Source organism: Leishmania major, chromosome 30, assembly GCF_000002725.2.
Source record: "Leishmania major strain Friedlin complete genome, chromosome 30".
Classification (NCBI taxonomy): Eukaryota; Euglenozoa; class Kinetoplastea; order Trypanosomatida; family Trypanosomatidae; genus Leishmania; species Leishmania major.
This window is the reverse complement of record NC_007271.2, coordinates 1,163,413-1,186,408: the sequence shown is the minus strand read 5'-3', so window position 1 is coordinate 1,186,408 and position 22,996 is coordinate 1,163,413. Positions and strand designations below refer to the sequence as shown.

Here is a 22,996-nt window from a genome sequence, read left to right as displayed (position 1 = left end):
AGAGAGAGACGAAAACGTGCAGCGTCGCGCGTCTCTGCCTCATCTGCGACGAAGCGTCCTCGCTTTTTCCCTTTTCTGTTCTGCGGACAGAGAGTGCGTTTGTGCCAGGGAATGGAGAGGGATGGGGCTGAGCAGCGGAATGTGGAAGCTGCCTTTGGAGACATCTTCACTGGTGCGCGCGCCTGTGTGTGTGTGTGTCTTCGCTCTATTACCACTTGACTACTTTTTTTTGTGTGTCCAGATTTTTTTTCTATGCTGACGAAGGCACACGGACGATACAAACAAGCAGCAACAAAAAAGGAATCGCGCAACCAGCAGAACGGATTTGCTTGAGCGCACACGTGGGATGCCACTATTGCATGGACGGCTTCTTGTGTAGCTATCATGTCCGATGGCATCTAGGAAAGTTCGGAGGGGAGAGTGTGCAGTACTGCTTCCTGCGGGAACGCTTCCCCTTCAGCAGGCGCAGAGAACCGTCTGGGACACACGAGCGTCTTTTTTTCTCGATTGTGTCGTACAGGAAAGAATGCACAGACGGACATCTGTACCTCACTTTCTCTCTCCCTGCTTCTTCTCGTCCCTCCACTGCTGAATCTGATTCCCTCTCGACGCGTCGATCTCCTCGCCCTCCGTCTTTATCTCTGCCGCATACTGATTCTCGTCTCATCGCGCACCTCTTTCCTCCGTCTCGTATCGGACGCACCTCGTGTGCCCCCCCCCTTCCTACTCCTCTCCCCCACTCCACATATCCACCCTCACACGCCATTGCGGCGATGATACACATCCTTGTGCGGCATATGAGCGTGCGCGCTTGCTTTGCAGTGGACACGGAAAGCATCTGTCTCTCTTCTCTTCAGTCTTGCGTTCTCGTGCGTGCGGACAGGCGCGTGTGAAGGGAATCAAGCAGACTTGCTCGTCGTCTCTTCCTCTACTGTAGGTCCTGACCACCACCGCCTGCCGCTTATATCTCACTCTCCCCCCTTCACATACACACACACACACACACCACCCACTCTTTAGTGCCGTGCCCATCTCATCATTTTCCCATCTTAAGAGAAGAGGACATATCCTTTTCTCCCCCTTTTTTGCGAAAACGTTTCGACGTTGTGCGCTCATCATGAAGTCCTTGGCTCCCGAAATGGCGGCCACGTACGATCCGGCCCGGGTGGAGGCGGACTGGTATCCGTGGTGGGAGAAGTCTGGCTTCTTCAGACCCGCGTCAGACCACAATTCTGAGACGGCGACCAAGCCGTTCGTGATTATCGCCCCACCACCAAACGTCACGGGCTACCTGCACCTGGGCCATGCCCTCACGGGCGCTGTGCAGGACACCCTCATCCGCTTCCACCGCATGAAGGGCGACAACACCCTCTACTTGCCCGGCACCGACCACGCCGGCATCGCCACCCAGGTTGTCGTGGAGCGCCGCGTCATGAAGGAGGAAGGCAAAAGCCGGCACGACCTCGGCCGCGACGAGTTCATGAAGCGCTTGTGGGAATTCAAGAAGAGCCACGCTGGCATGATCACGGAGCAGTTCCGCAGGATCGGCTTGTCGCTGGACTGGACGCGCGAGCGCTTTACGATGGACGAACAGTCGTCTGCGGCTGTTGTAGAGGCGTTTGTGCGCCTGCACGAGGACGGCCTGGTGCACCGCGACACACGGCTGGTGAACTGGTGCTGCGCGCTGCAGAGCGCCATCTCTGACCTCGAGGTGGAGTTTGTTGAAGTGCCCAAGACATCCAAGATGACCATTCCTCTCTATGACCGCAAAGTCGACATGGGCAGCCTCACTCACGTCGCCTACAAGCTGGTGGACAGCGATGACGAGCTGGTGATTGCGACGACGCGTCCTGAGACGCTGCTGGGCGATACGGCCGTCGCCATCCACCCCGACGACGAGCGCTACAAAAAGTTCCATGGTAAGTTCCTCAAGTGCCCGTTCCGGGACGACATCATCCCGATCGTGCTGGACGCAACGCTGGTCGACATGAACTTTGGCACTGGCGCGGTGAAAATTACCCCAGCTCACGACCCAAACGACTTTGAGTCCGGCAAGCGCCACAACCTGCAGCAGCTTGTCATGATGGACCTGAAGGGCTACGTGACGATGGAGCCATTCAAGGGCATGCACCGCTTCGACTGCCGCCGCGAGATCGTGAAGAAGCTGGAGGAGATGGGGCTGCTGCGCGGCGTGGAGCCGTACGAGTACCGCGTGGGCCGGTGCGAGCGCACTGGCGACATTGTGGAGCCGATGCTGATGCCGCAGTGGTTCATCGACTGCTCCGATATGGCCCGCCGCGCCGTCGAGGCGGTGCGCAACGGCGACCTGTGCCTGTACCCGCCCTCGCACGAGGCCGTCTGGTACCACTGGCTGGAGAACATCAAACCGTGGTGCGTGTCGCGTCAGCTCTGGTGGGGCCACCGCATTCCTGCCTACAAAGTCGTCGGCTCGCTGCCGAAAGACGTGGACCCATGGGTGGTCGCCCGCAATCTACAGGAGGCGCACGCGAAGGCGAAGAAGAAGTTCGGCCTGACCGACGAGCAGGTCGCCGAGGCCTCGTTTGAGCAGGATCCGGATGTGCTGGACACCTGGTTCAGCTCCGGCCTCTGGCCCTTCTCCACGCTCGGATGGCCCACCGACTCGGACGATATGAAGCGCTTCTTCCCGAACTCGCTGATGGAGACCGGCCACGACATCCTGTTCTTCTGGGTGGCTCGCATGGTAATGCTTTCGCTGCACTTCACAAACAAACTGCCGTACAAGGAGGTGTTTCTGCACGCAATGGTGCGCGACAAGAACGGCGAGAAGATGTCCAAGTCGAAGGGCAACGTCATCGACCCACTCTATGTCATCCACGGCGTCTCGCTGCAGACCCTCCACGACACCGTGCGCAGCGGCAACCTGAGCGACAAGGAGGTGGAGAAGGCCATCAAGCAGCAGAAGGAGTTCTTCCCAGAAGGCATTCCAGAGTGCGGTAGCGATGCCCTGCGCTTCGGTCTTCTCTCCTACACCCAGTCTGGTCGCAGCGTGAACCTCGACATCCAACGCGTCGTGGCCTACCGCCAGTTCTGCAACAAGCTGTGGAACGTGGTGCGCTACGTGCTGTATCACGCCCTGGGCACCGACTACGTGCCCAGCAAGCAGCAGTTCAGCCCCGCCGAGGACGCCGCCATGCTGCCGCTCGAGTGTCGCTGGATTCTCTCGCGCCTCGACGCCGCCATCGCGGAGACCACGCAGGGCATGTCGGAGGGCCTCTACGACTTTGCGCTGGCCACCGGTGCCGTCTACCGCTTCTGGCTGCACGAGCTGTGCGACGTGTTCCTTGAGTTGACGAAGCCGACCATTCAGAAGGGCGGAGAGAAGCAGCAGCTGGTGCAAGACGTGCTGTTGCACGTCGTCGAGAAGGCACTTCGGCTGCTACACCCGATGATGCCGTTTCTCACGGAGGAGCTTTGGCACCGTCTGCCCAACTACAGCAGCTTCGGCAGCGAGTCGATCATGCTCGCCAAGTACCCGACACCGAGCGGGTGGTCGAGCGCGGCGTCAGATAGCGCCATGTCGATCATTCTCGACGTTGTGCACAGCGTACGTTCCATCAAGGCCTCGTACTCGCTTACGAACAAGCACAAGCCAGACGTGTGGGTGACGGCGCACACGGCGGAGCTGCAGGAGCTGTTCGCGGTGGGAAAGATGATGATCTCAACCCTCGGTGTCGTAGGCGAGGTGACTGTCGTGTCTCCGGCCGAGGAGGCAGCGGCGGTGCCGAAGGGCTGCGGCTTTTCCTTGGTGACAAAGGAGGTGGGCGTGAACATGATGCTCATGGGTTTCATCGACGTCGGGAAGGAGGTGGCGAAGCTGGAGAAGCAGCTGGACGGCCTCACGAAGCAGATTGAGGGAATGAAGAAGAAGATGTCCATCCCTAATTACGAAACTAAGGTGCCGGCCGAGATCCGCGTGGCCAACGCCGAAAAGCTCAGCACGCTAGAGGCGCAGAGCGCGCAGCTGCGCGATGGCATCGAGAAGATGAGCAGCCTCAAGTGAACACAGCAGCTCTCTCCTCTGCGCTCTCTTTTCGGCAGTATAGACTCCACCACTGCAACCGTCATCAGTACCGAAAAGGTGAAGTCGCTGAGCTCGTTGGCTATCGATCTGTGCATGCATCTGTGTGCCCACAAACACGGAGGTGCCGATGCGTGCCCTAGGGGCAGTACGGTCGCAGAGGCCGTTCTCGTTTTTGTTCGTGTGTGTGTGCCTTGGTGATGATGATGGGGGTGGGGTGGTTTTGTAATGCGGATTGCGTAGCTGCGCCCACTGACGTGATTTGTGTAAGTCTTTCTCTATGTGTGCTTGCCTATTATGAAGGTCGGGCTCAGCCACACAGACAAGCAGAGACGGAGAGTTGCAGGGGTGACGAATCGCCCCTCCCCCGCTGCCCTCCGTGTGCTCTCTTGACTTGCTGTCGTTCTTTGTTGTTGGCGTGTGTGGGCTGCTGCTTGTTTTCGACGTGTTGTTCGTACCGAGTGTCTTTTTTCCGTTCTATTCCTGCGTGTATCCGCTCTCCCTCCCTCTGCTTCAGTGCTGTGGATGCCTTCGCGACCAATGCCGTCTTCCATTCGTTGTTGTATCTGTTCTCATGTGTGCGTGTGTGTGAGTGAGTGTACTCCCGTTTGAGAGAACCGCCTCTCGTTTGCGGGGCGCCTCCATGGTAGAGCGGCTGGATCCACTCCGCTGAGTTGGTTCGCTCCCCACACAAATGAGGCTCATCCTCTATGAGGGTGTGGACAATAGCAGAGGGCAACATTCGTGAGGAGTGAGACTGCAACAACGGGTGTACGCAGGAAACGAACGCTAAGAAGGCGCATGCACTGTTGCGGCGGAGAACCATGCCCTCTCCCCCCCCCGACTCGCGTGTGTGATGGTGTACGTGTGTGTCTGGGTAGGAATGGAAAGGGGATCGTGACGGAAGGCCAGGGTTCCGAGTTATGGAGCTGGTGAGCAGCAGCAACCCTCTCTTGTTGTCTTGTAGCCTAATAAGAAAGACGCGGAAGCACAAGCGACAAAGCTGTGCTTTTCCGATGTGCGTGGAAGAATGCTATGCTGGCACCAGCACGCGTTCGAACGCATGCCCAGGTGAGGAAAAGACAAGGTGTTTAATGTCGCTTCGTACCCTGTATTTTCTTCGCTGACACATTCGCATATATTGAGCCGTGCTTGAAAAGCAGCCGGGTGGGCGTCGAGGAGAGCGGACTCTTCATGCACACCGTGCTGCGGCTGGAACGCACTCTCGCAGACAGCGCGTGTGCGCCATTGGCCTTCGAAGTCGCGCGTTTGCGCGCCGTCGCTCCTGCCTTCGCTCACGCGCACTCGGCTGTGGCGTTCCAAGTGAACCGTCAGTGTGACGTGTTGCAACGGGAGTGCATAGGTCGGCGATGAACCGCTAGCTTGTCGAGGGCGGCGATCTGCGCGCCGAGTTGATCCTCCTCGTCTCGGCTCGTGTGCCGTTTCTCTTTCTCTTTTCGCTTTCCCACGTGCGCAGTGCGCACCCTTCACACTCATCATGGTTTCCATTCGCTACTTTCCTCTGCTTCTGCCGCTTCCGCGCTTCTCCTCATTCCCTCTTCCACACACACACACACACACACAAATATATATATATATATACATGCATGCACAGCGCAAAAAAAAATAATAACACAAAGGAAACTCTAACATCGTGTGTGACACCCCCCCCGTGAAGCGGCTATCGCTCCCCCTCCCACGCTTCATCGATATTCATTCCTCTCCACCCGGGTGTGCTTCTTTTCTTTTTTTCTATAAGTGTGATCCTTTTTCGTTGTTGTGTTCAGTTGTTAGCTCGGCGTTCTGGTGTCTGCCTGCTGTGCCGTCCCCCCACGACATCCGTGGTAGCCTCTCACCACTCACCACGTCCTTTGCACCAAATCTTCACTGCACCCCACCCACCTCTCTCCCCCTCGCTGTCCTTCTCCCTTTCCGTCGCGCCCTTTGGCGAAGAGAAACAGATGCCCACAAACTCATGGGCTTCCTCTCGCGATGTATTCCCTGAGTCCGTCCGCGCGTTGATGTCGCTGTGGGGAGGGTTTTCGAACCCCACCAGCTACAGCGACAGCGGGCTCGAGAAGCGTCTCGAGTTCGACTTCGCCGCCGCCGTGGATGTGCAAACGTTCGCGGTGGAGGAGCTCGAGGACGTGCTGGCGGCAGCTGGGCAGAAGCTGCAGCACCACTTCTCTGCGGAGGGTCTTCTATCGCTAGAGATGACGCAGTGCATTATCATTTTGACACCCTGCAAGCTGGTGGTGACATCCGCGTCGGAGGTGATGCTGCACCAGGTGATCACCCCCACCATTGCCCTTCTCACATCGAAGGGCGTGCGTGTGGAGTGGGCCTCGTACCTGCGCAAGAACACCACCTCGCCGTGGTGCGCCGAGAGCGAGATGAGCGACATCATGGCGCAGGAGTACGCGGAGCTCAAGGCCGCCTTCCCGGCCGGCAAGTCCTTCCTGACGGGTCCGGTGGATGGTCATCACTGCTTCAATTTCGTGTACGACAATGTTGAAAGGATTGCGGGACGTAAGGAGGAGGATGTGCAGGTGAACGTGTTCCTCAACGACGTCGCTGCCGGTCTGGAGGAGGTAAACAAGACAACGCAGCGCTTCCACGCGCTGCAAAGTGGCGAGTACGAAGTGATGCGCACCTTCGCTGGTGTGCCGTGCATCTCCTTCGAGACCAACGCCAAGGCTGCCGTAGCGTCTCCGACGCGCGTGCAGAAGCTCCTCGACACCTTTCAGCCCACCCACTTCACGGTTGCCGCCCTCCAGGACAGAGACGCCGACGAGTCGGCGCTGCGTTGCAACTTCAACGCCTTCACCCCGTACACGCTGCAGAACCGAACGGTGAACTTGTTTGGTGAAGGATACGCTTTCCACCAACTGCTATTCGCCCGCAGCGCAGATTGAGAGAGTGGGAAGGGCGGAACTTTACACAGCATCAAGAAGGGCTCAGGGTGCGAAAAACGGTGAGACAGCCGTGATGTGTACTTCATCGATGGCCGCGTGAGCTGTGACTCCTCTGCTAAGCTTAACGTTCACCATACACCTCGCGTCCACCCTGCGCGCACAGAGACGAAATGCATGCACAACTGCCAGTTGTGCTCTTCGCGGTGCGCGTGCGCCCTTCTCGAGCGCGCTCCTCCTCCCTCCCCCCTCTTTCTCCGCACGAGTGTCTGCATGTATCTTTGCTGGCTCTCCGCGCCGCTGATTGACAAAAAGGTTTTTTTTTCTTGGCCCATTCCTTTCGTTTCTGATGTTTGACACCATTCTCAGCGCTTCGTTTATTTGCTGTTTCTCCACCGCCCGCTTCTCCATCGACACGCTTTGAGATGCGTCTTTGTTGTTTCCGTCATCCACGCACGTGCACCCACCCGAACGTACATTGATGTACGGACGTATGATCCCAGAAACTGCTGCACGAACTCTCACCGACTCCTTGTCCTGCTCCTCCTGAGAAGAGACTTTCCCTGTCTTCTCGCCCTCATATGGATCTGAAGTCCCTGATGACGGGAGGCACGCCGCAATGCGTGGCGTCCTCATGGCCCCGAGAAGCCCCCCCCCCTTATCCCCCTATCCCCCTATCCCCTTGCCAGTGCCGATCCGCCTCGGGTGGTGACAGGGACACCTACGGCGTGGCAAAGTCAGAACGGTGCATCGCTGCTGATGCCGGTGCTCGGGTCGCGGATGGCGTTGCGTCGGAGCGACCTGCGGCAGCGAGCACGTTTGCACCACCCACATGATGGGCAGGGTGTCAGCGTGGCGCAAGCGTGTCTCGCCCGGCCCTCACTGCTTACTGGGGGAGAGCTTGAGCGCCACCCCCAGGGGGATGCACCGCGTGGCGGCCGGCATGATGGGAGCGGCTGTGAGGTAGCCTGCGAGGCAGAGGTGGGTAGGGCTCGAGGCAGGGACCGTGCGCAGGTGGCTGAGTCGGTGCGTTGCCGTGATGCACGTGTGTGCCGCTGCTTTGCACCAGGCGACGGAGCCTGTGACGTGCCCGGGGGCGTCTGGAGTGGAGCTGAGCGTCTGCTCTGTGGCAGAGAATGGTCATTTTGAAACGAACAGTTCGGTCGAGGTTGAGACAAAGCTGAGCACAAATGATATATTTCATACGAAAGAGGACGACGATGCCGGCACGAGGCCGAGCTGAGATTATGTGCGGGGCCGTATGAGTTGCAAGCGAAAGTAAGGTTGAACTTGTTAAACTGAACTCTTAGTTTTTCTTGCACCTGCTCGGCACGAACGAAATGTCAAGTGACGCGGTGAATCCCTTCCTCCTCCGCCCCGCTCTCGCGCAGATTTTTTAAAGCGTGCATCTGTGCATTATTCCCTGTTGAAACATTTTTCATTTTTGTCACCGGTGTTTACGCATGACGGTAAACGCGGCGCAAACCGAAGGAACGCGTCGAGACGTGCATCAAAAACTTGACAGCCACTCGGAGAGAAGGTCGTGATGGGCGAGAGATAACGTTTCGTGAGAAGGTTCTCTCGGTTTTGGGCACGTGCGAAAAAAAAGGCACGCTTTGTGACAACACCATAAAGGGCTGCAAGTTGTGACAGCGACGAGGTGGGTGCGCGATATTCCACTCTCTCACCCCGATCGACAGGTTGGTTGCGGCATACGTCATCTTCACGGACGATGTCGAGGAGCCCGCGATGGGACTTGCTGCGATGACAATGAGTGTTCCAGCCGCCCAGCGACCCCATCTACCACAAGTGGGCTTTGGCGCAACGTCTCTACAGCGATGGTGGAAGCAGTGATTCGCCTCAAAAGCCTCTGCGTCGGGAAAAGGGGACCCTACTCAGCCTCCCCACGCACCGCGATCTTACTTGCACGGCAGCAACTCACTATGCAGCTGACGTCGGGCAGTGCAGGGGCCACCGCTGCCGACGTGCGACGCACACACCTAGACACACACACACACACACACACACACACACGGGCCCAATCGAAAAGCACAGCTGATACGCCCACATAGGTGATTACAACCATGGGTGGACGAGGTCTGCCTCCTTGGCCACACGTCTGCGTAACAGATGAAAGAGACCCCTCTTCGCGTAGCGAAGACGCAGCCATTTTTGTTTTGCTCTAATGTGGCGGAATGAAGAACGGAGGTGGCTACCCGGGTGCACCAGCTATGAGTGCGCATCGCGCTCTTCATTCTTTTACCTCTCTACAGATTCGCGCGACAGTCAGACAAGAATTTGTGCTTTTTTTAATGCTTGCTTCTCTATCTATATTTCGGTGGGTGTGTCACGCTCGCCCACATCGTTTCCGATATCTTCTCTCTCGTTAATGCCGTCTTCTAGCATCGCCATCGCTGTTGCGGCGCCTCTTATTGCCTGTTTTACCTTCATGCCGGTCGTGGACACCGACACTGGCGAATATGTGAGCGGATGTCTGGCTGCCGCTGTTGGTACCTGTGTTTCCCCTTTGCTGTTGGTTTCTCGTGAGCCTCCACCACCGTTAGGATGCTGTACTCTCTTCCTCGAGTACTCATGCGTCGGCATAGTGGTGCGTGTGACGTGTGTCTCGTTGTGCAGGATCACTTTATTCATTCATGAGAATGGAGGAAAGCACGCAAAGAAAAGAACACGAAGACCGATGCATTCCGGCTCGCTTGCCCCAACATACACGCACGTGTACCGAGGCATCCGGCATAGTGATCGATAGAAACGAGTGGCGGTGAAACCATGACGATGCATGCCTGCTTCCACTGAGGGGGACATTCAGCACACGTCACGCGGAGGCAAATACACCCCTGAACAGCCGTAGTCCTTCTCTGCCGCCCCCTTCTGTTTTTTTTTTTGTTGTTGTTGTTGCTCTCGCGTTTTTCTGTTCAAGGAAGACGTTTTTGTCGTCCGCGTGTGTCGGCAACAACAACAGCAAGAAACAAAAACAACAAAGAGGTGTCGTAGGTGTTTTCCCTAACCCAGGGAGCACACAAACACGAACGCACAAGCGCGGCCGCTGTTCTCGATTCTCGCACAAGAAGGTGCCTCCGAGTCGTCAAGAGGATTGACCCCTTCCCCCCTCTCTCCCACGACGGCGAAGACCGCCACAACCACCTCCTCGCGAACAGGAAAAGATAGTCCTCAAGCCTGCAGTGGGCAAATGGAGGAGAGCATAATACGAAGGGCCGCGCATAAGGGTCTTTCACCACGATGCGGAAATCGTGACCCCCAGCGCCAGATCCCTCTCATCCCCTCCCCGCTTACCTCTTATATACATATATATATGCATGCAAGCTTTCTGTCCTCTCCGTTTTTGGTGTCGATCGCTTGAACTCGGGAGGCCCCCACCCCTCCTCCTCCTCCGCATTCGAGGCAGAGAAGCAAGCGGAAGTGGCATGGAGGGGTGGTGGTGGTGGTTGCACACGCTCGAAGAAAACATGGAAGTACACGGGTTACATGATTTCTGACGATAGTGCTGATCTGAGAAAAAATAGCGTTTTGTTGCTTGCTCTGTTTTCGTGATTCCGATTCCCTCCTCCTCCTCCCCTGCTGCTCTTGCGTTCCTCTGCGCCTGCGCCCCCTTCCTCGTTGAATCATCCTGTGGTCTCTGTTCGAGCTCTTCCTCCCCTACTCCTCCATCCCTTCTCTGTCCCCAAGTTCCCTCTCGCGCTCCCCATGCAGGCCTCTCTCACATGCCACCACCGCAAAGTGTGTGAGACGACAACATGTAGTGTCGGTGTGCGTGGAGGGTGATCGTGAGAACGCGAGCAGCAGGCAGCGAGAGGAGCGGCCGACGTCGCGTTCTAACAACGAAAGAGTGCATTTTTTCGTCTACTTCCTTCCTTGACTGCGGCTCCCCCCTCCCACCGCCATCGATGCGCACTCCACAATGAAGAACACGTGCTCAAAAGTGAGGGATTGCATCGGAGGGCACGACGGCGGTTGCCGCTCTTTCCAGGCCTTACTTGTTTTCCGCATGCAGAGCGGGAGAAGAGGTGCAAGCTGCAAGTGAAACGAAGCGGCGCCGTCGGCGATCGAGAGACAACTCTCCCTCCACCGAAGAAAGCACAGGCGCCGATCAACATACACGCACAAGCCAGAAGCACCTCTCTTGTCTTGTGGTCTTCTTTTTTCTTCGTCTGCCGTTTTCTGCCTTCTGGAAGGCATTCTTACTTTACACGCCTCCCCCTGCCCCTTTTCCTGTTTAGTCAATGATGTGTGTGTGTGAGTGTGTGTGTGTGTGTGTGGTGCTGCTGATAGGGGTGCTTGTGTTGGTACAACCGCCTCTCGGCCCATATGTGTTTGCCTGGCAATGCAAAACGCCGCTGTCTCCCTCTCGTATTTTGGCTTCTTCTCTTCATCATCATTCTTCGCCTTTTTAAAGAAACAAACGAACAGAAAAAAAAAACATCATCGTCATTGCCATGTCTTCGTTGCTGCGATCTATCGACCTGGCCTGTCTCTCCCACTCTGCCCTCCTCTTCTTTCCGGCTTCTTCGTGTCTCCCTCCCCAGCCCCCTTCCCGTCGTTGCCTCACGCTCGGCAAATGTGTTACTTTTTTTTTGTTTCGACGTCGAGCCACTTCATTCTCTCTGCAGCGTTGGTAATGAGGCAACGTATACGGATCGAACAAGTGACGAGGGAACAAGCGGGAGGCCAAAGTGAGACAGACAACGGACGACGCCATCCAACAAGAGAACCGCTAGTCGCTTCGCTCCTTTTTCTTGGGCGATGCCCTCGCTATCCCCTGCCTTCTTCCCGCCTACCCGTTTGTGTGCCCCGCTGCTTTTCACGCGCACAGGCTCGTGACATCACGTGCACTCAGTAGTGGCATGCGCACGCCGCTAATGTGCTGAAGGGGCCTTTTACTTTGATGAAGAGGAGTCGGCGCACGCAACCGGAGCAGCGTGCAGCGGTCCCTGTCTGGGTCTGTGTGTGTGCGCGCGCACGGATGTTTTTTCCCCTCTTCCACATCGCCCCCAAGGCCCATCTGCTCGTGTCTGTTTCCACCATCCTACTTTGTCTGCGCGCGTCCCTCTCTGCTTCTCTCTCCTGGCAATATCACACGTTCTTGTGCACGCTGGTGTCGTTGTTTTCTCACATTCTTTTTTCATCGTCTTTGGCTGAGGTGCTTCAGCGTACCGAAAAATCTGTGCTTCATCGCCTCTTGTTCTTCCCCCACCCCGACAGATCTGCGGCGTCGCCACGCCTTTCGACAGACTAGTACACTATCTCAGATACACCGGGGCGCGTAAAGAGCGGCTCTGAGGCGGCGCACACACGAAACCCGGGTAATTACTCGCTGGCAACCATGAACGTCTGCTCGAACACCACAAAGGACCCCCTCACGCTCATGGCGATGTGGGGCTCCATGAAAGGGTACAACCCGGAGCAAGGATTCAGCTTCGAGGGTCCGGAGAAGCGCCTCGAGGTGATTTTGCGCAGTACACTGGAAACGCACGTGGATGGGCTGCGCAGCCTCGACGACTCCGTGTGGTCCGGTGTGGTCGGCTCGCTCAACGCGCAGATCGTGTCGAGGGAGTCGAATGAGTACATAAACAGCTACGTTCTGACCGAGAGCTCTCTCTTCGTGATGAAAAACCGCATCATCCTTATCACATGTGGCACCACGACATTGCTTAACAGTATCCCCAACATCCTCGAGGCAATCAGTGCGGTGCGTGGAGAGCTGGAGTGGGTGTCCTTCATGCACAAAAACTACTCCTTTCCCTGGATGCAGAAAGGGCCGCACACGTCCCTGGCGGACGAGTTTGCGACACTGAAGCAGCATTTCCCTACTGGCAAGCCTTACATCTTCGGCCCTGTGGACAGCGACCATTACTTTCTCTTTTGTTACGATGACATCATCCGCCCCTGCAGCTCTGAGGATGATACACAGCTCAGCATGACCATGTACGGGCTGGACAAGGAGCAGACCAAGTACTGGTTCAGAGACCGCTTCATCTCCACCAGCGCGGAGACGGCGGCAATCCGCGCTGCGACGCACCTGGATCGCGTTGTGGACGGCACGTGGACGCTACACGACCTCCAGTTCGAGCCCTGCGGCTATAGCATTAACGCCATCCGTGACGAGGAGTATCAGACGATGCACATTACCCCAGAGGATCACTGTTCCTTTGCCTCTTACGAGACTAACAGTCGAGCGACGAACTACTCGGACCGGATGAAGAAGGTGCTCGGCGTATTTCGGCCGCAACGGTTCACCGTCATTGTTTTCCTCGACCCCGAGAGCCCTGTGGGCAAGGCGTACAACGAAGGCAAGGGGATCGGCGTGGAACCGGAGTACTACCCAGAGTACAGTCTCCTCCACCGCACCACGAACGAGTTCGCACCGGGCTACGTGGCTATGAAGATCAACTACGTCAGGACGGCGGCGGTGGAAGAGACAGATGCGGCAGTCGGAGGCGCGGAACCGGGAGCCAAAAGTGGGCCCGACTAGTCTTGCGCAGCACTCATCACCGTGTGCTCGAGACGCTGCATGCCCACCAATACATGCAAGCGAGAGAACGCAGGCAAACCCTGCGTCTCCCTATTTAATAGGTGGACTCGAGCGTGTGTCTAAATGGGCACTTTTCCATGCGTGTTCATGTGCGCCTCAGCTAGCCATCGCCATCCTGCAGCGCTTGTCCGTGTGGACGGCGCTGGGCAAATATTCTTGATGGGGCCATCTTGGATGCGGCAAACGCGGGGAGCATCTAGCAGGCATGCGGCGCTGTGGTTGCTTGGGACCCTCTCAGCCCTTTTTCCCTCTCTCCCAGTGTTCCTTGGGCGACCACATGCTTCAGACTTTTTCTTAATTTCCTGTTGCCGTCACCATCACTGATGACGGGAGGCACGCCGCAATGCGTGGCGTCCTCATGGCCCCAAGCAGCCCCCCTTATCCCCCTATCCCCCTATCCCCTTGCCAGTGCCGAGCCGCCTCGGGTGGTGACAGGGACACCTACGGCGTGGCAAAGTCAGAGCGGTGCATCGCTGCTGCTGCCGGTGCTCGGGTCGCGGATGGCGTTGCGTCGGAGCGACCTGCGGCAGCGAGCACGTTTGCACCACCCACATGATGGGCAGGGTGTCAGCGTGGCGCAAGCGTGTCTCGCCCGGCCCTCACTGCTTACTGGGGGAGAGCTTGAGCGCCACCCCCAGGGGGATGCACCGCGTGGCGGCCGGCATGATGGGAGCGGCTGTGAGGTAGCCTGCGAGGCAGAGGTGGGTAGGGCTCGAGGCAGGGTCCGTGCGCAGGTGGCTGAGTCGGTGCGTTGCCGTGATGCACGTGTGTGCCGCTGCTTTGCACCAGGCGACGGGGCCTGTGACAGACCGGATGATGTGGATTGTAACTCGTGCTAAACTGCAGAGTGCGCAAGTTGAAGAGCGAGATGGCCGTGACAGCAGTTGACGTATCCAGCGGCATATGCATGCACTCAGGTACAGTCCTCTTGCTCATTTTTCGCCAAAGGTGCCACTGACACGCGTGTTTCACCGCGGTGCTGCCGAGGGGGGGGGGTCGAGGGCGCTCACACGGATCAATGGGACTTTTGCGCATCCGCAAGGGCGAACACCAGTGCAGCACCAGAGCAAGAGGGGCGAAAGCGGTGAGGACAAGCGATTATTGAGGGCACCTCTACACACATATGCATACATCGGTATGTATGTATATATATATATATATACGTATTCTTCAGCTTATCCTTCTACCGCGAACACGCCAGCTAAAGGCTCACGCATGCACAGCCGCAGCCCACACACCGCTGCCGCGCTGTGGCTACGTCCTGGTCGCCTAGGAACAACCGTCGTGCCGTCGAATCGGGACATGCGTCTAGCGGGCGCCCCTCCTCTCCCGCCTCGTCCCCTCTTCGGATACGTGCCGCGCGGTCGGCGCCTCATCCGCCCGCACGGCGGGATGGAGGAGAGATGCCGCATGCTTCGCGCGCATGCGCTGTGGGCGTAATCGGCATGTACCGCGGGGGAGCCGCTCTCGCTCATCACTCGTGCTCTTCGCACCTCTGAACGCTGCGACGGGAATGCAAGACACCATGCAGGCTGTGCCCAACAGCGCGCGCGCACAGTGCGCGCACATTCGCATCGTGCGGCCTGCTTCACGGCATCCTTGTTGGTGGGAGGGGCGGAGGGACTCGCTGCCAGCATCTCCCGTTGCCGGCGATGACATGGGGGGAAGGGGGGGGGGGCGTGCTTGGATGGCCTGCCCACATGCACCGCGACAGGTGCGACGCTGCCGTGAGTCTGTGGCGGCGTGGAGCATTCCACCCCATCCCGCATCCGCACGCCTCTCACAGGAGTCGGTGTGCCAGGCCGAAGGCACTCGCAGACGGACATGCACCAGCGCACAGAGAGCTCACGGCCTGTCGCAGTGTGTGTGGGGGGAGGGGGAGGGGGAGGGGCGCAGGGTTGGGAAAGGGCAGCTGTACGCACCCGACGGGGGTCAGAGCCACCCGCCGCTTGCAGGAATCCAAAGCACGCACAGCTGCCCGTGTGGAGGGGGGCGAGGAGGGTCCGCCTGTCGCCTCGTGGGCTCCGCATCTGTTTTCTGGTGTGGGACAGTCGCCGCCAAGTAGCGCGTGCCGCATCGCGCAGCGCGCGGTTCCGGTGGATGTCGGCCTGGCGTCTGAGACCAGCGACCGACTCTGTAATCCATGCAAGTGTCGCCTGACCCTCCGCCATTGCCGAGTTTGCATGCCTGTCAGCTTCGTCGGTGTGCCACCATTCGCAATGACCGCAAACAAACGGAAGTGAGAGGCGCCACGCGACGGGCTAAGAGCACCGGCATCGGGGCCCAGGAACGCCTCAACACGCCATCTTCCGCTCTCGTGGAGGCCGCGCCGAGCGCCATGAGGAAGGAGAGCGCGTCCGCAACAACCAGGTACACCTGCTCTTCGGTTTCGTGGTCGATGCGGCTGTTCTCGCAGCAGACCGAGCCCCGGCTCCGTTGCATCTCACTCGGCGCGGTGGCTACCAGCAAGGAAACCGCAGCCTCATCTCGCCGTACCTATGGGTCTATTATTATCATAAACCATCGCGGACGCTCCTGATATATGATGTCTGTCTGTGCCGCACAGTCCGCCCGCAGCCCGCCAGGGAGTCATGGGCTGTGGAGCACGCAGCCACTGCGCACAAGCGAGGTCTGTGCGTGCGGGGCTCCGAAGGCGTCGAGGCCTGCGCGTCCGTGTGAGAGCCGCCAAGGTGCAGCGGCACCACTGCCATCCGGCGTCTGCACCTCCCGCAACGAGTGCGCAGGGCATCCTCCCCTGCCGTGCATCGGGAGACCCTTGACACTCTCGCAGCGCATTTCGTGGAGGCCTGGCGCAGCGCCGGAGTGGAATCCACGGAAGGCCATGTCGAACTCACCCATCGTGGACGGTTCGTGGGATGTGGATCTGCGCCTCGATGGGACACGGAGGAGGGGTACCCCGGGATGTCGCCTCCGCTTCTGTTGATGCACTGTCACCAACGCTTTGGCCTGCTCTCTCGCACTCCCGATGGGGGTTGCGCTATGGCATTGCTGCCGTGTGCAGGGCGCACCGGGGCATGGACAGATCGGATATGAGCCCATGATCGAGGGCCGCTGATGGGTGGGGAAGGCGAGGCCGTCGCAGGACTGTATCTCTCTTTCAGAGTGGCTCGGTGGATCTTTTTTGGCGAGAATAGCCGAGAGAGGGAGATGCTCGGGCGCCGCGCAGCTTGCCCTCACGAGAGCTGCCTCCAATCGCATCCGTTTTGGTCCCCACAGCGGTCTACGATAAGCGGTTCTAACAGAGAGGACAGCTTTTCGGGTACTGGTTGCCATTAGGCATGCGTCTCGCCTCCGCATTGAGTGATATACATGCAAACTGTGCATGCGCGCTGGCGTTGTGGTGAGTGTGACTGCGTGGACCATCCGCCTCTCTTTTCCCCTTGCTGCGGTTTCGGGCTGTCGCGGTGCTCGCGGTCAGCGCGGTAGTCTGAACCTAGCGCGTCCTCGCCTCTTCGCCGCTGACGCAGCCACGGTCCTTTGCGGATCGATTGGTCAACCATGGCGCGCCGTACAGTGAACCGCAGCGCAAAGTGGCCACTCGACGCCGTTGTGACGGTACCGCAGCCGTAGGTGAAGCAGTTGAGGGCCAGGGTGACGTCCGGTGACGTCTCCATGGCCCCGACTGAGCTTGCGCCATGTCGGTGTCTTCATTGCTCGCGCCCGTCAAGTCCTTGTCGCTGAGCCCGTCGCTTACAATGGCATGGGCATGGTCGGATCGTCTTCTTGTGCCCTACACCAAGTGGTGCGAGTGGGCGTCCGTTTCCCACATTGTGAGGACTAGAAGGAGGGGTAGGGAGGCATCGCCGCTAAGCCACACCGCCACGGCGGCACCCTCGTGCTGGAAAACAGGGGTAGGGCCCGCACCTGTGCGCATGTCCTCTTGTGTGAGCAAGAAGACGCCACAGTCATAGTCCCTCTCTCTCTTGCCGCACCGAAAGGCTGAACACCGTGCAAACCAAGTGCCTTCCAGGCCTGCAGGGGTGAAGTGCGTCCCCTGCAGCGTACACACTGGCAGCGAGGACTTGTCGAGGTGCCGGGACAACCAACGCCGTGTGGCGTCGTCCAGCCCACTGCTATCTCGGTGCATGCAGAGCGGGCCGGGTCCGCCATCACGCTCCACACCACCGCAACGCAGCAACGGCAGAGCAGCGGCGGGTGCGTGCGCGCATATGTGCTGGGCCGCCAGCGCGACTCGTCGTGAGCGGGTCCAAGCGCGACCATGGCCGCGCGTCTCCTCGGCACCGCGCCAGCCAAGCGCTGTCCGCCGACACCAAGAGGCCGCAGCGGCGCCCGGAGGCCGGGCTGCAGGCTCTTGGCCTCCCCACACAGAGCCTGGGTACTTTTTCTCAATAGGATGTGCTGAAGTGGCCCGTATGAGCAGGGTGTGCTGGCGTCTCTAAACAAAGCGATGCGCGTGGTGCCACAGGTTTCAGTTTTTCGTGCACCCCCCCCCCTCCCCACCCCACCCCAGTTTTTAAGAGAGAGATGGGCTTCTCGTCGATGACACGGAAGGAGAGCTGCCAGGTTGTGCGCAAAAGCTGATTCGAAGCAGACAACGGCGAATGATCCGCTCCAGAAAGAGAGACCACGTCGTGTGCGGCAACAGCGGAGGCGCAGGTGGAGGTTGTGGGTCCGCATTCGATCCCTCTCTGTGCTGATCTCTAACCAGTACGTCGAAGGCCTTGGCTTGTCTCCCATTACTCTTGTCTTCCCTTCCTCTACACAATCGAATGTGCAAACGTGGTTTTCAGTGCACCAACACACCTTGCTGGCAAGCATCCGCCCACCCACACAGATACACGAACGGACAGCCGCTCTTTCGCGGGACAGATGCGTTGCGTGACGCTCCGGCTGTCGTCGCAGGCGGCGGGTCGCCGCAGCTTCACTCCGTACCAAGTGGTTTTGAAGGCTGTGGAGCACGACGGACGCGGTCTCCTCGCCGCGGCGGAGGTGTTCAAACAGTTTCAGCGCTTCTACCGATCATATCAGCAGAAGGAGGGGCAGCGCACACGGGCGGCTTCCACGTCCGCAGAGTCGTCGAGCACAACCGGTGATGACAATGCGACTGCTGAACCACACTTCATACCGGGAAAGCCGCTTACACAGTTTTGCGGTCGGGCGGAGGACGTGGAGCCGATGACGGTGCTGCTGCTCAAAGTGCTCTGCGACCTCCAAAAGCTGGAGGAGATGCGGTTCCTTTTCACGCAGTGTTTACTAGAGATGGAGGACCGCACCCCGTCCGTGGAGCTCTTCAATGTATTTCTTCTTGCCATTAGCATGACCGACACCTTTAACCAGTACGAGGTGGAGAACCTTGTGGAGCTGCAGCAATCAAAAGGTATCGTGCCGGATGTAGTGACCAAGCTGTCCATGTTTCTGCTGTACCTGCGTCTCGGTAACCAAAACTGTGTGGCGTGGTGGCCCGGGATTCGCGAGGAAGTCGAGATCATTATCGATACCGACGCCGTTGCCCGCTACCCGCTTCTTCCGCTGCGCCTTCAACACTGCTTCCAAACATTGCTACGGGTGCACTACGATACTGCTGTCATTCATGAGAGCTTCGAGCTGTTGCACCGTGCTGCGCCGGAGCGTGTGACGCCGTCGATTGGGCTGCCGTACCTCCTCCTCAGTGCAATGAACATGTCGACCCCACCATTCGCGGTGGTGAAGGTGCTAAAGCTCATGCAGGCACGAGAACGTCATTCATCTTCGTCGCCCACGAAAGTCGCCAGCGAGCACACCGCCGACACTTCCTCGTCTTCCTCCTCCACGGCGACAACGGCAGCCACGCAGGAACCGGTGCTGAGCAGCGAGATTACCGTGTTCCGTCTGCTGGCCAAGTGTGCCAAATACGGCGATGCTGACGCTGCCGCCTACATGCGTTCCTACATTAACACGCACCGCCAGTTTGGCCTTGTGGCGAAGGAGAACGAGCCCGTGGCGGCGCTGCTCTACGTGGAGGCGCTCACGAAAGCGGGGCGGGTACGCTCCGCTTTGCGGGTGCTGGAAAGGGAAGTGCCGGCGCCATACAACCGCCCCGGGGAGCGACCGAAGCTCTTTCTGCAGTCACGTCGCCTGTCGCTGTTGTCAACGGACCCTGTGCGCAACGTGGTCGCCGCCCTCACCCCACTTGTTGCGGCAGCGCATGTCGAGGATCCTGCCGTGTCGCTTATCTCGGAGAAGACGTCGGCCGCAGACGCAGAGGAGCGCGAACCTGTGCCGGTTACCTCCGTCACACTCGACCTGCTGCTGGCCGCCTGCCAATTCGCGGGCAGCGCGAAGCGCGCAGAGGAAGTACTTTGCCTCTACCCGCGCTACGAGACCGTGCCCACCAGCACCACTTACGCGCTTCTACTAGAGGTGTACGCGGCAACCGCGCCGGTAGATGGCGCTCTGCGACTGCCATCGCTGCAGCGCGAGATGGAGGATGCCGGGATTGCAGTGAACGCTGCCTGGCTGCACGCGGCCATGGCTGTCGCACTCGACGCTCGGGACATCGGTGCTGCTCTCCGTGTCGCGGAGCTGAGCGTGGCGCATAAGTCGAGTGTCGATGTAAAGCACGGAGCACGCCTCCTGCGAGAGCTGGCCGTGGCTGCTGACGCTGCTGCAATGCGGCGGGCTCTGCACCTGCTGCGTTCAAGTAACTCGACTGTGGACTCGCGAAGTGTGGCGTTGTGCACGGCCGTGCTGCGTAGTTTGGGTGTCCCCGCCGCTGCGCTGAGAGTGGACGCCCCTGCGCACGAATCGTGAGTCGCTTATTGGCTGCAGTGATGCCCATTATCCCTGTTGAAAGTGTGTGTGTGCTGTGTTTTCGAAGCGCTCGTGCTGGGTCTGGACTCACTGCCAGATCCTTCTCCTTGCCCTCTCCCCTCCCCCCCCGCCCCTCTCTTCTTTCCTTCCCCCGTTCTCCTCTTTGCCGATCTCGCAGACGGGTTTCCTCTCTTTAGGGAGCACTGAGGGCTTTTTGGGTGGACGCACGAAGAGGAAGGCCGCGCTCGAGTGCCGTTTGGCGGCAGCAGCAAAGTGCTGAGGCGGAGGGAGATGAGTCAGGTCATCGTCGCTGCCGACACAAACACACTGAGGGATGCGCACACAGCACCCTTCAGGTGCTCGCTCGTGTGCTCTTACCTTCTCGTGCACACGATGGCTATGCCTTCACGTGTTCTTGGCACATGGAATGCACACTGCGAATGCCCTCCCTCTATTCACCCAGATGACAGGTTTACGGCGTTGCTGTACCCCGGTGGACAACGCTGCGCGGGACGCCCTTTCTTTTATTAACCGAATCGCATTTCCCCCTTTCCCCCTTCGCCCAGGCTCGTCTTGTGCTAGCACGCGATTCTGTGGCTTACGTCGACAAGATGCGGCTTGTGCGCGCGCTACGCTCCTGCCCCCACCTCCCCCTTCCGCTGCTTTCGGCATTGTGTAGCTCCATGGTTTCTCCGCTATCGTTTTCTGCCTTTCCCGCGGTCACCCTCTTCCACCCCTTCTCTCCTTTTCCGCATCACAAAATATGGATTTCCACCTCCTTCCTTATACACCTACACGCACATATACCCCCCCCCCTTTCATGCCACACGGACAAGAATCCATTCTCTCTCTCCCTCGCCCTTTCTCTCTCTCTGCGTCATCTCCGTCTCGCTTTACTCTGTGCTTCTTCTTCTAATTAAAGCCCCTCTTTCTATTGTGAGCCCGTGCAACAGTCTTATTTTTCCTCTTTCCCTTGCCGCTCCCTCTTTCTCTCAACTCGCGCGCCCTCCTGTCACGAGAGCCTCTTCTCTACTCAAAATACTGTGTGGGGACGACGAAGACACACATACAAGAGGATGGCTGCCGCACAGCAGGTCGCTAACGCGTTCACCGTCGATTTCGTCGAGCGTGTAGCGAAGAACGCGGCAAACATCGCCGATCTCTACGGCCGCCACGCCACCCTCACGGTCAACGACTTCGAGCTCGGCATCTCTGAGGTGCACGACAGCTATGTGCCGATCGCCGTGCAGAAGTGGGCTGTCTCGCTGCAGGGCAGCCGCCTGCGTGTGGACAGCGTTAATGCCGCGCCCCTCTACGGCGGCGTCAACGTGTTCGTGACGATGACCGCCTTTGGGGAGATGCAGCAGTACTACCACATCGTCACCACGCTGGAGTCCTTCCAGGACACCTACGGCATGGACGGCTACTATGTTCGTCACCAGGTCATTGCCCGCATCGGCGCCGTCACCCCGGAGCCGCCAGCGCCTGAGCCGACCCCGGCCGCCGCGGAGAAGTCGGAGGCGCCGAAGAAGTCGAAGCCGCCCACGCCTGAGCCTGAGGCGGCCCCTGCGCAGCCGGCGCCGAAGCCGGAGGCGGCCGAAGAGCCCGCGTCGGCCGCCGCCCCTGCGGAATTGGAGGACGAGGAGGAGAAACCCGCACCGGCGCCGGTGAGCAGCAAGCCGAAGAGCTGGGCTAGCCTGGTAAGCCGCGCCCCGGTGAAGACAGTTGAGCACAAGCCGATGCGCGTGGTCGCCCACGAGGGTGGCAAGAAGCCGACCACTGAGCCTGCCGCCACGACGGCGGCTGCGCCGGCGTCCAAGCGCCTGCCGCCGCGTGAGCGCAAGGCATCGGAGGCTGTGGGTGACCGCCTCATGTTCAACACGACCGGCATCGTGACAGACGACGAGATCCGCGCCGCCCTCGGTCCGATGTCTGCGCATCTCGTGTCCCTGCGCAACAACTCGGCCAAGGGACACGTCTTTATGGACTTTGCGGAGAAGGTCAACGTCTTTGATGAGCTCTCCAAGGCGCAGCTCGTGATAGGCACCTCCAAGATGAAGATGAGCGTCTTTCGCCAGCGCGCCCGCGAGTAGGAAGACCGGAGGTGACATGGTTGCTGCTCGTGTTGAAATGGTCTCCTTTGTTCTCGTTTCTCCCTCCCTTCCTCGCGGCTATGTTTCCTTCCTCCCTCGCCCCTTCCCCCCCCCCTCTTTTCGTTCTCCGCCACGACACACACAAGGGAAGCGTGAGGACAATGGGAACGGGAGAACATCTGGCCATCCCTTCTTTCTTTCTCTTCTGTCCTCGTGCGTGCACCTTTAGCGAAACACGCATTCACCCCATCTGCTGAGGAGGACTGAAGTCGAGCAAGATGCTCAGCAAGAAGTGCGACGAGGGGTCGCCCCCCTCTCTCCCCTCCTCTCCCATACGCGCAGTGGCGCTATCACGCTCTGCTCGACACACGCAGACACACACAATCTCTCGCTGCCGCACGGTTCCACACCACCGAGCATGCGTGTGCGTCTTTGCGGGCGCATTTGTCCTATGGAGAGTGAGTGAGTTAGTGAGGTGGCCTATCTAGTGTATGCGTGTGGCATGTTGATGGCGAAGTGTAGTTTCCACGACTGTGGTCCTTCTTTTTATTCGATCTCTTCGGTTCCCTCCCCCACGGCGTTCGGCCACTCA

The 22,996-nt window shown here is 59.0% G+C and overlaps 5 protein-coding genes across 5 annotated transcripts; all 5 read left to right on the top strand.

The window, feature by feature from the left end:
- Positions 1–1,138: 1,138 nt before the first annotated feature.
- Positions 1,139–4,042, top strand: LMJF_30_3130 (putative valyl-tRNA synthetase; the record flags this gene model as incomplete). The annotated part of the gene is made up of 1 exon (XM_001684869.1): positions 1,139–4,042. The coding sequence occupies one exon, from the start codon at positions 1,139–1,141 to the stop codon at positions 4,040–4,042; it is 2,904 nt and encodes a 967-aa protein (XP_001684921.1).
- A 2,039-nt stretch (positions 4,043–6,081) lies between these two features.
- LMJF_30_3120 (putative S-adenosylmethionine decarboxylase proenzyme-like) lies at positions 6,082–6,975 on the top strand (the record flags this gene model as incomplete). The annotated part of the gene is made up of 1 exon (XM_001684868.1): positions 6,082–6,975. One exon carries the CDS (start codon positions 6,082–6,084, stop codon positions 6,973–6,975), a length of 894 nt encoding a protein of 297 aa, XP_001684920.1.
- Positions 6,976–12,331: 5,356 nt separating this feature from the next.
- Positions 12,332–13,480, top strand: ADOMETC (S-adenosylmethionine decarboxylase; the record flags this gene model as incomplete). Its single annotated transcript, XM_001684867.1, has 1 exon — positions 12,332–13,480. The coding sequence occupies one exon, from the start codon at positions 12,332–12,334 to the stop codon at positions 13,478–13,480; it is 1,149 nt and encodes a 382-aa protein (XP_001684919.1).
- Positions 13,481–18,391: 4,911 nt separating this feature from the next.
- On the top strand, positions 18,392–20,311 carry LMJF_30_3100 (conserved hypothetical protein; the record flags this gene model as incomplete). The annotated part of the gene is made up of 1 exon (XM_001684866.1): positions 18,392–20,311. The coding sequence occupies one exon, from the start codon at positions 18,392–18,394 to the stop codon at positions 20,309–20,311; it is 1,920 nt and encodes a 639-aa protein (XP_001684918.1).
- Positions 20,312–21,387: 1,076 nt separating this feature from the next.
- On the top strand, positions 21,388–22,404 carry LMJF_30_3090 (conserved hypothetical protein; the record flags this gene model as incomplete). Its single annotated transcript, XM_001684865.1, has 1 exon — positions 21,388–22,404. The coding sequence occupies one exon, from the start codon at positions 21,388–21,390 to the stop codon at positions 22,402–22,404; it is 1,017 nt and encodes a 338-aa protein (XP_001684917.1).
- Between the last annotated feature and the right edge of the window lie 592 nt (positions 22,405–22,996).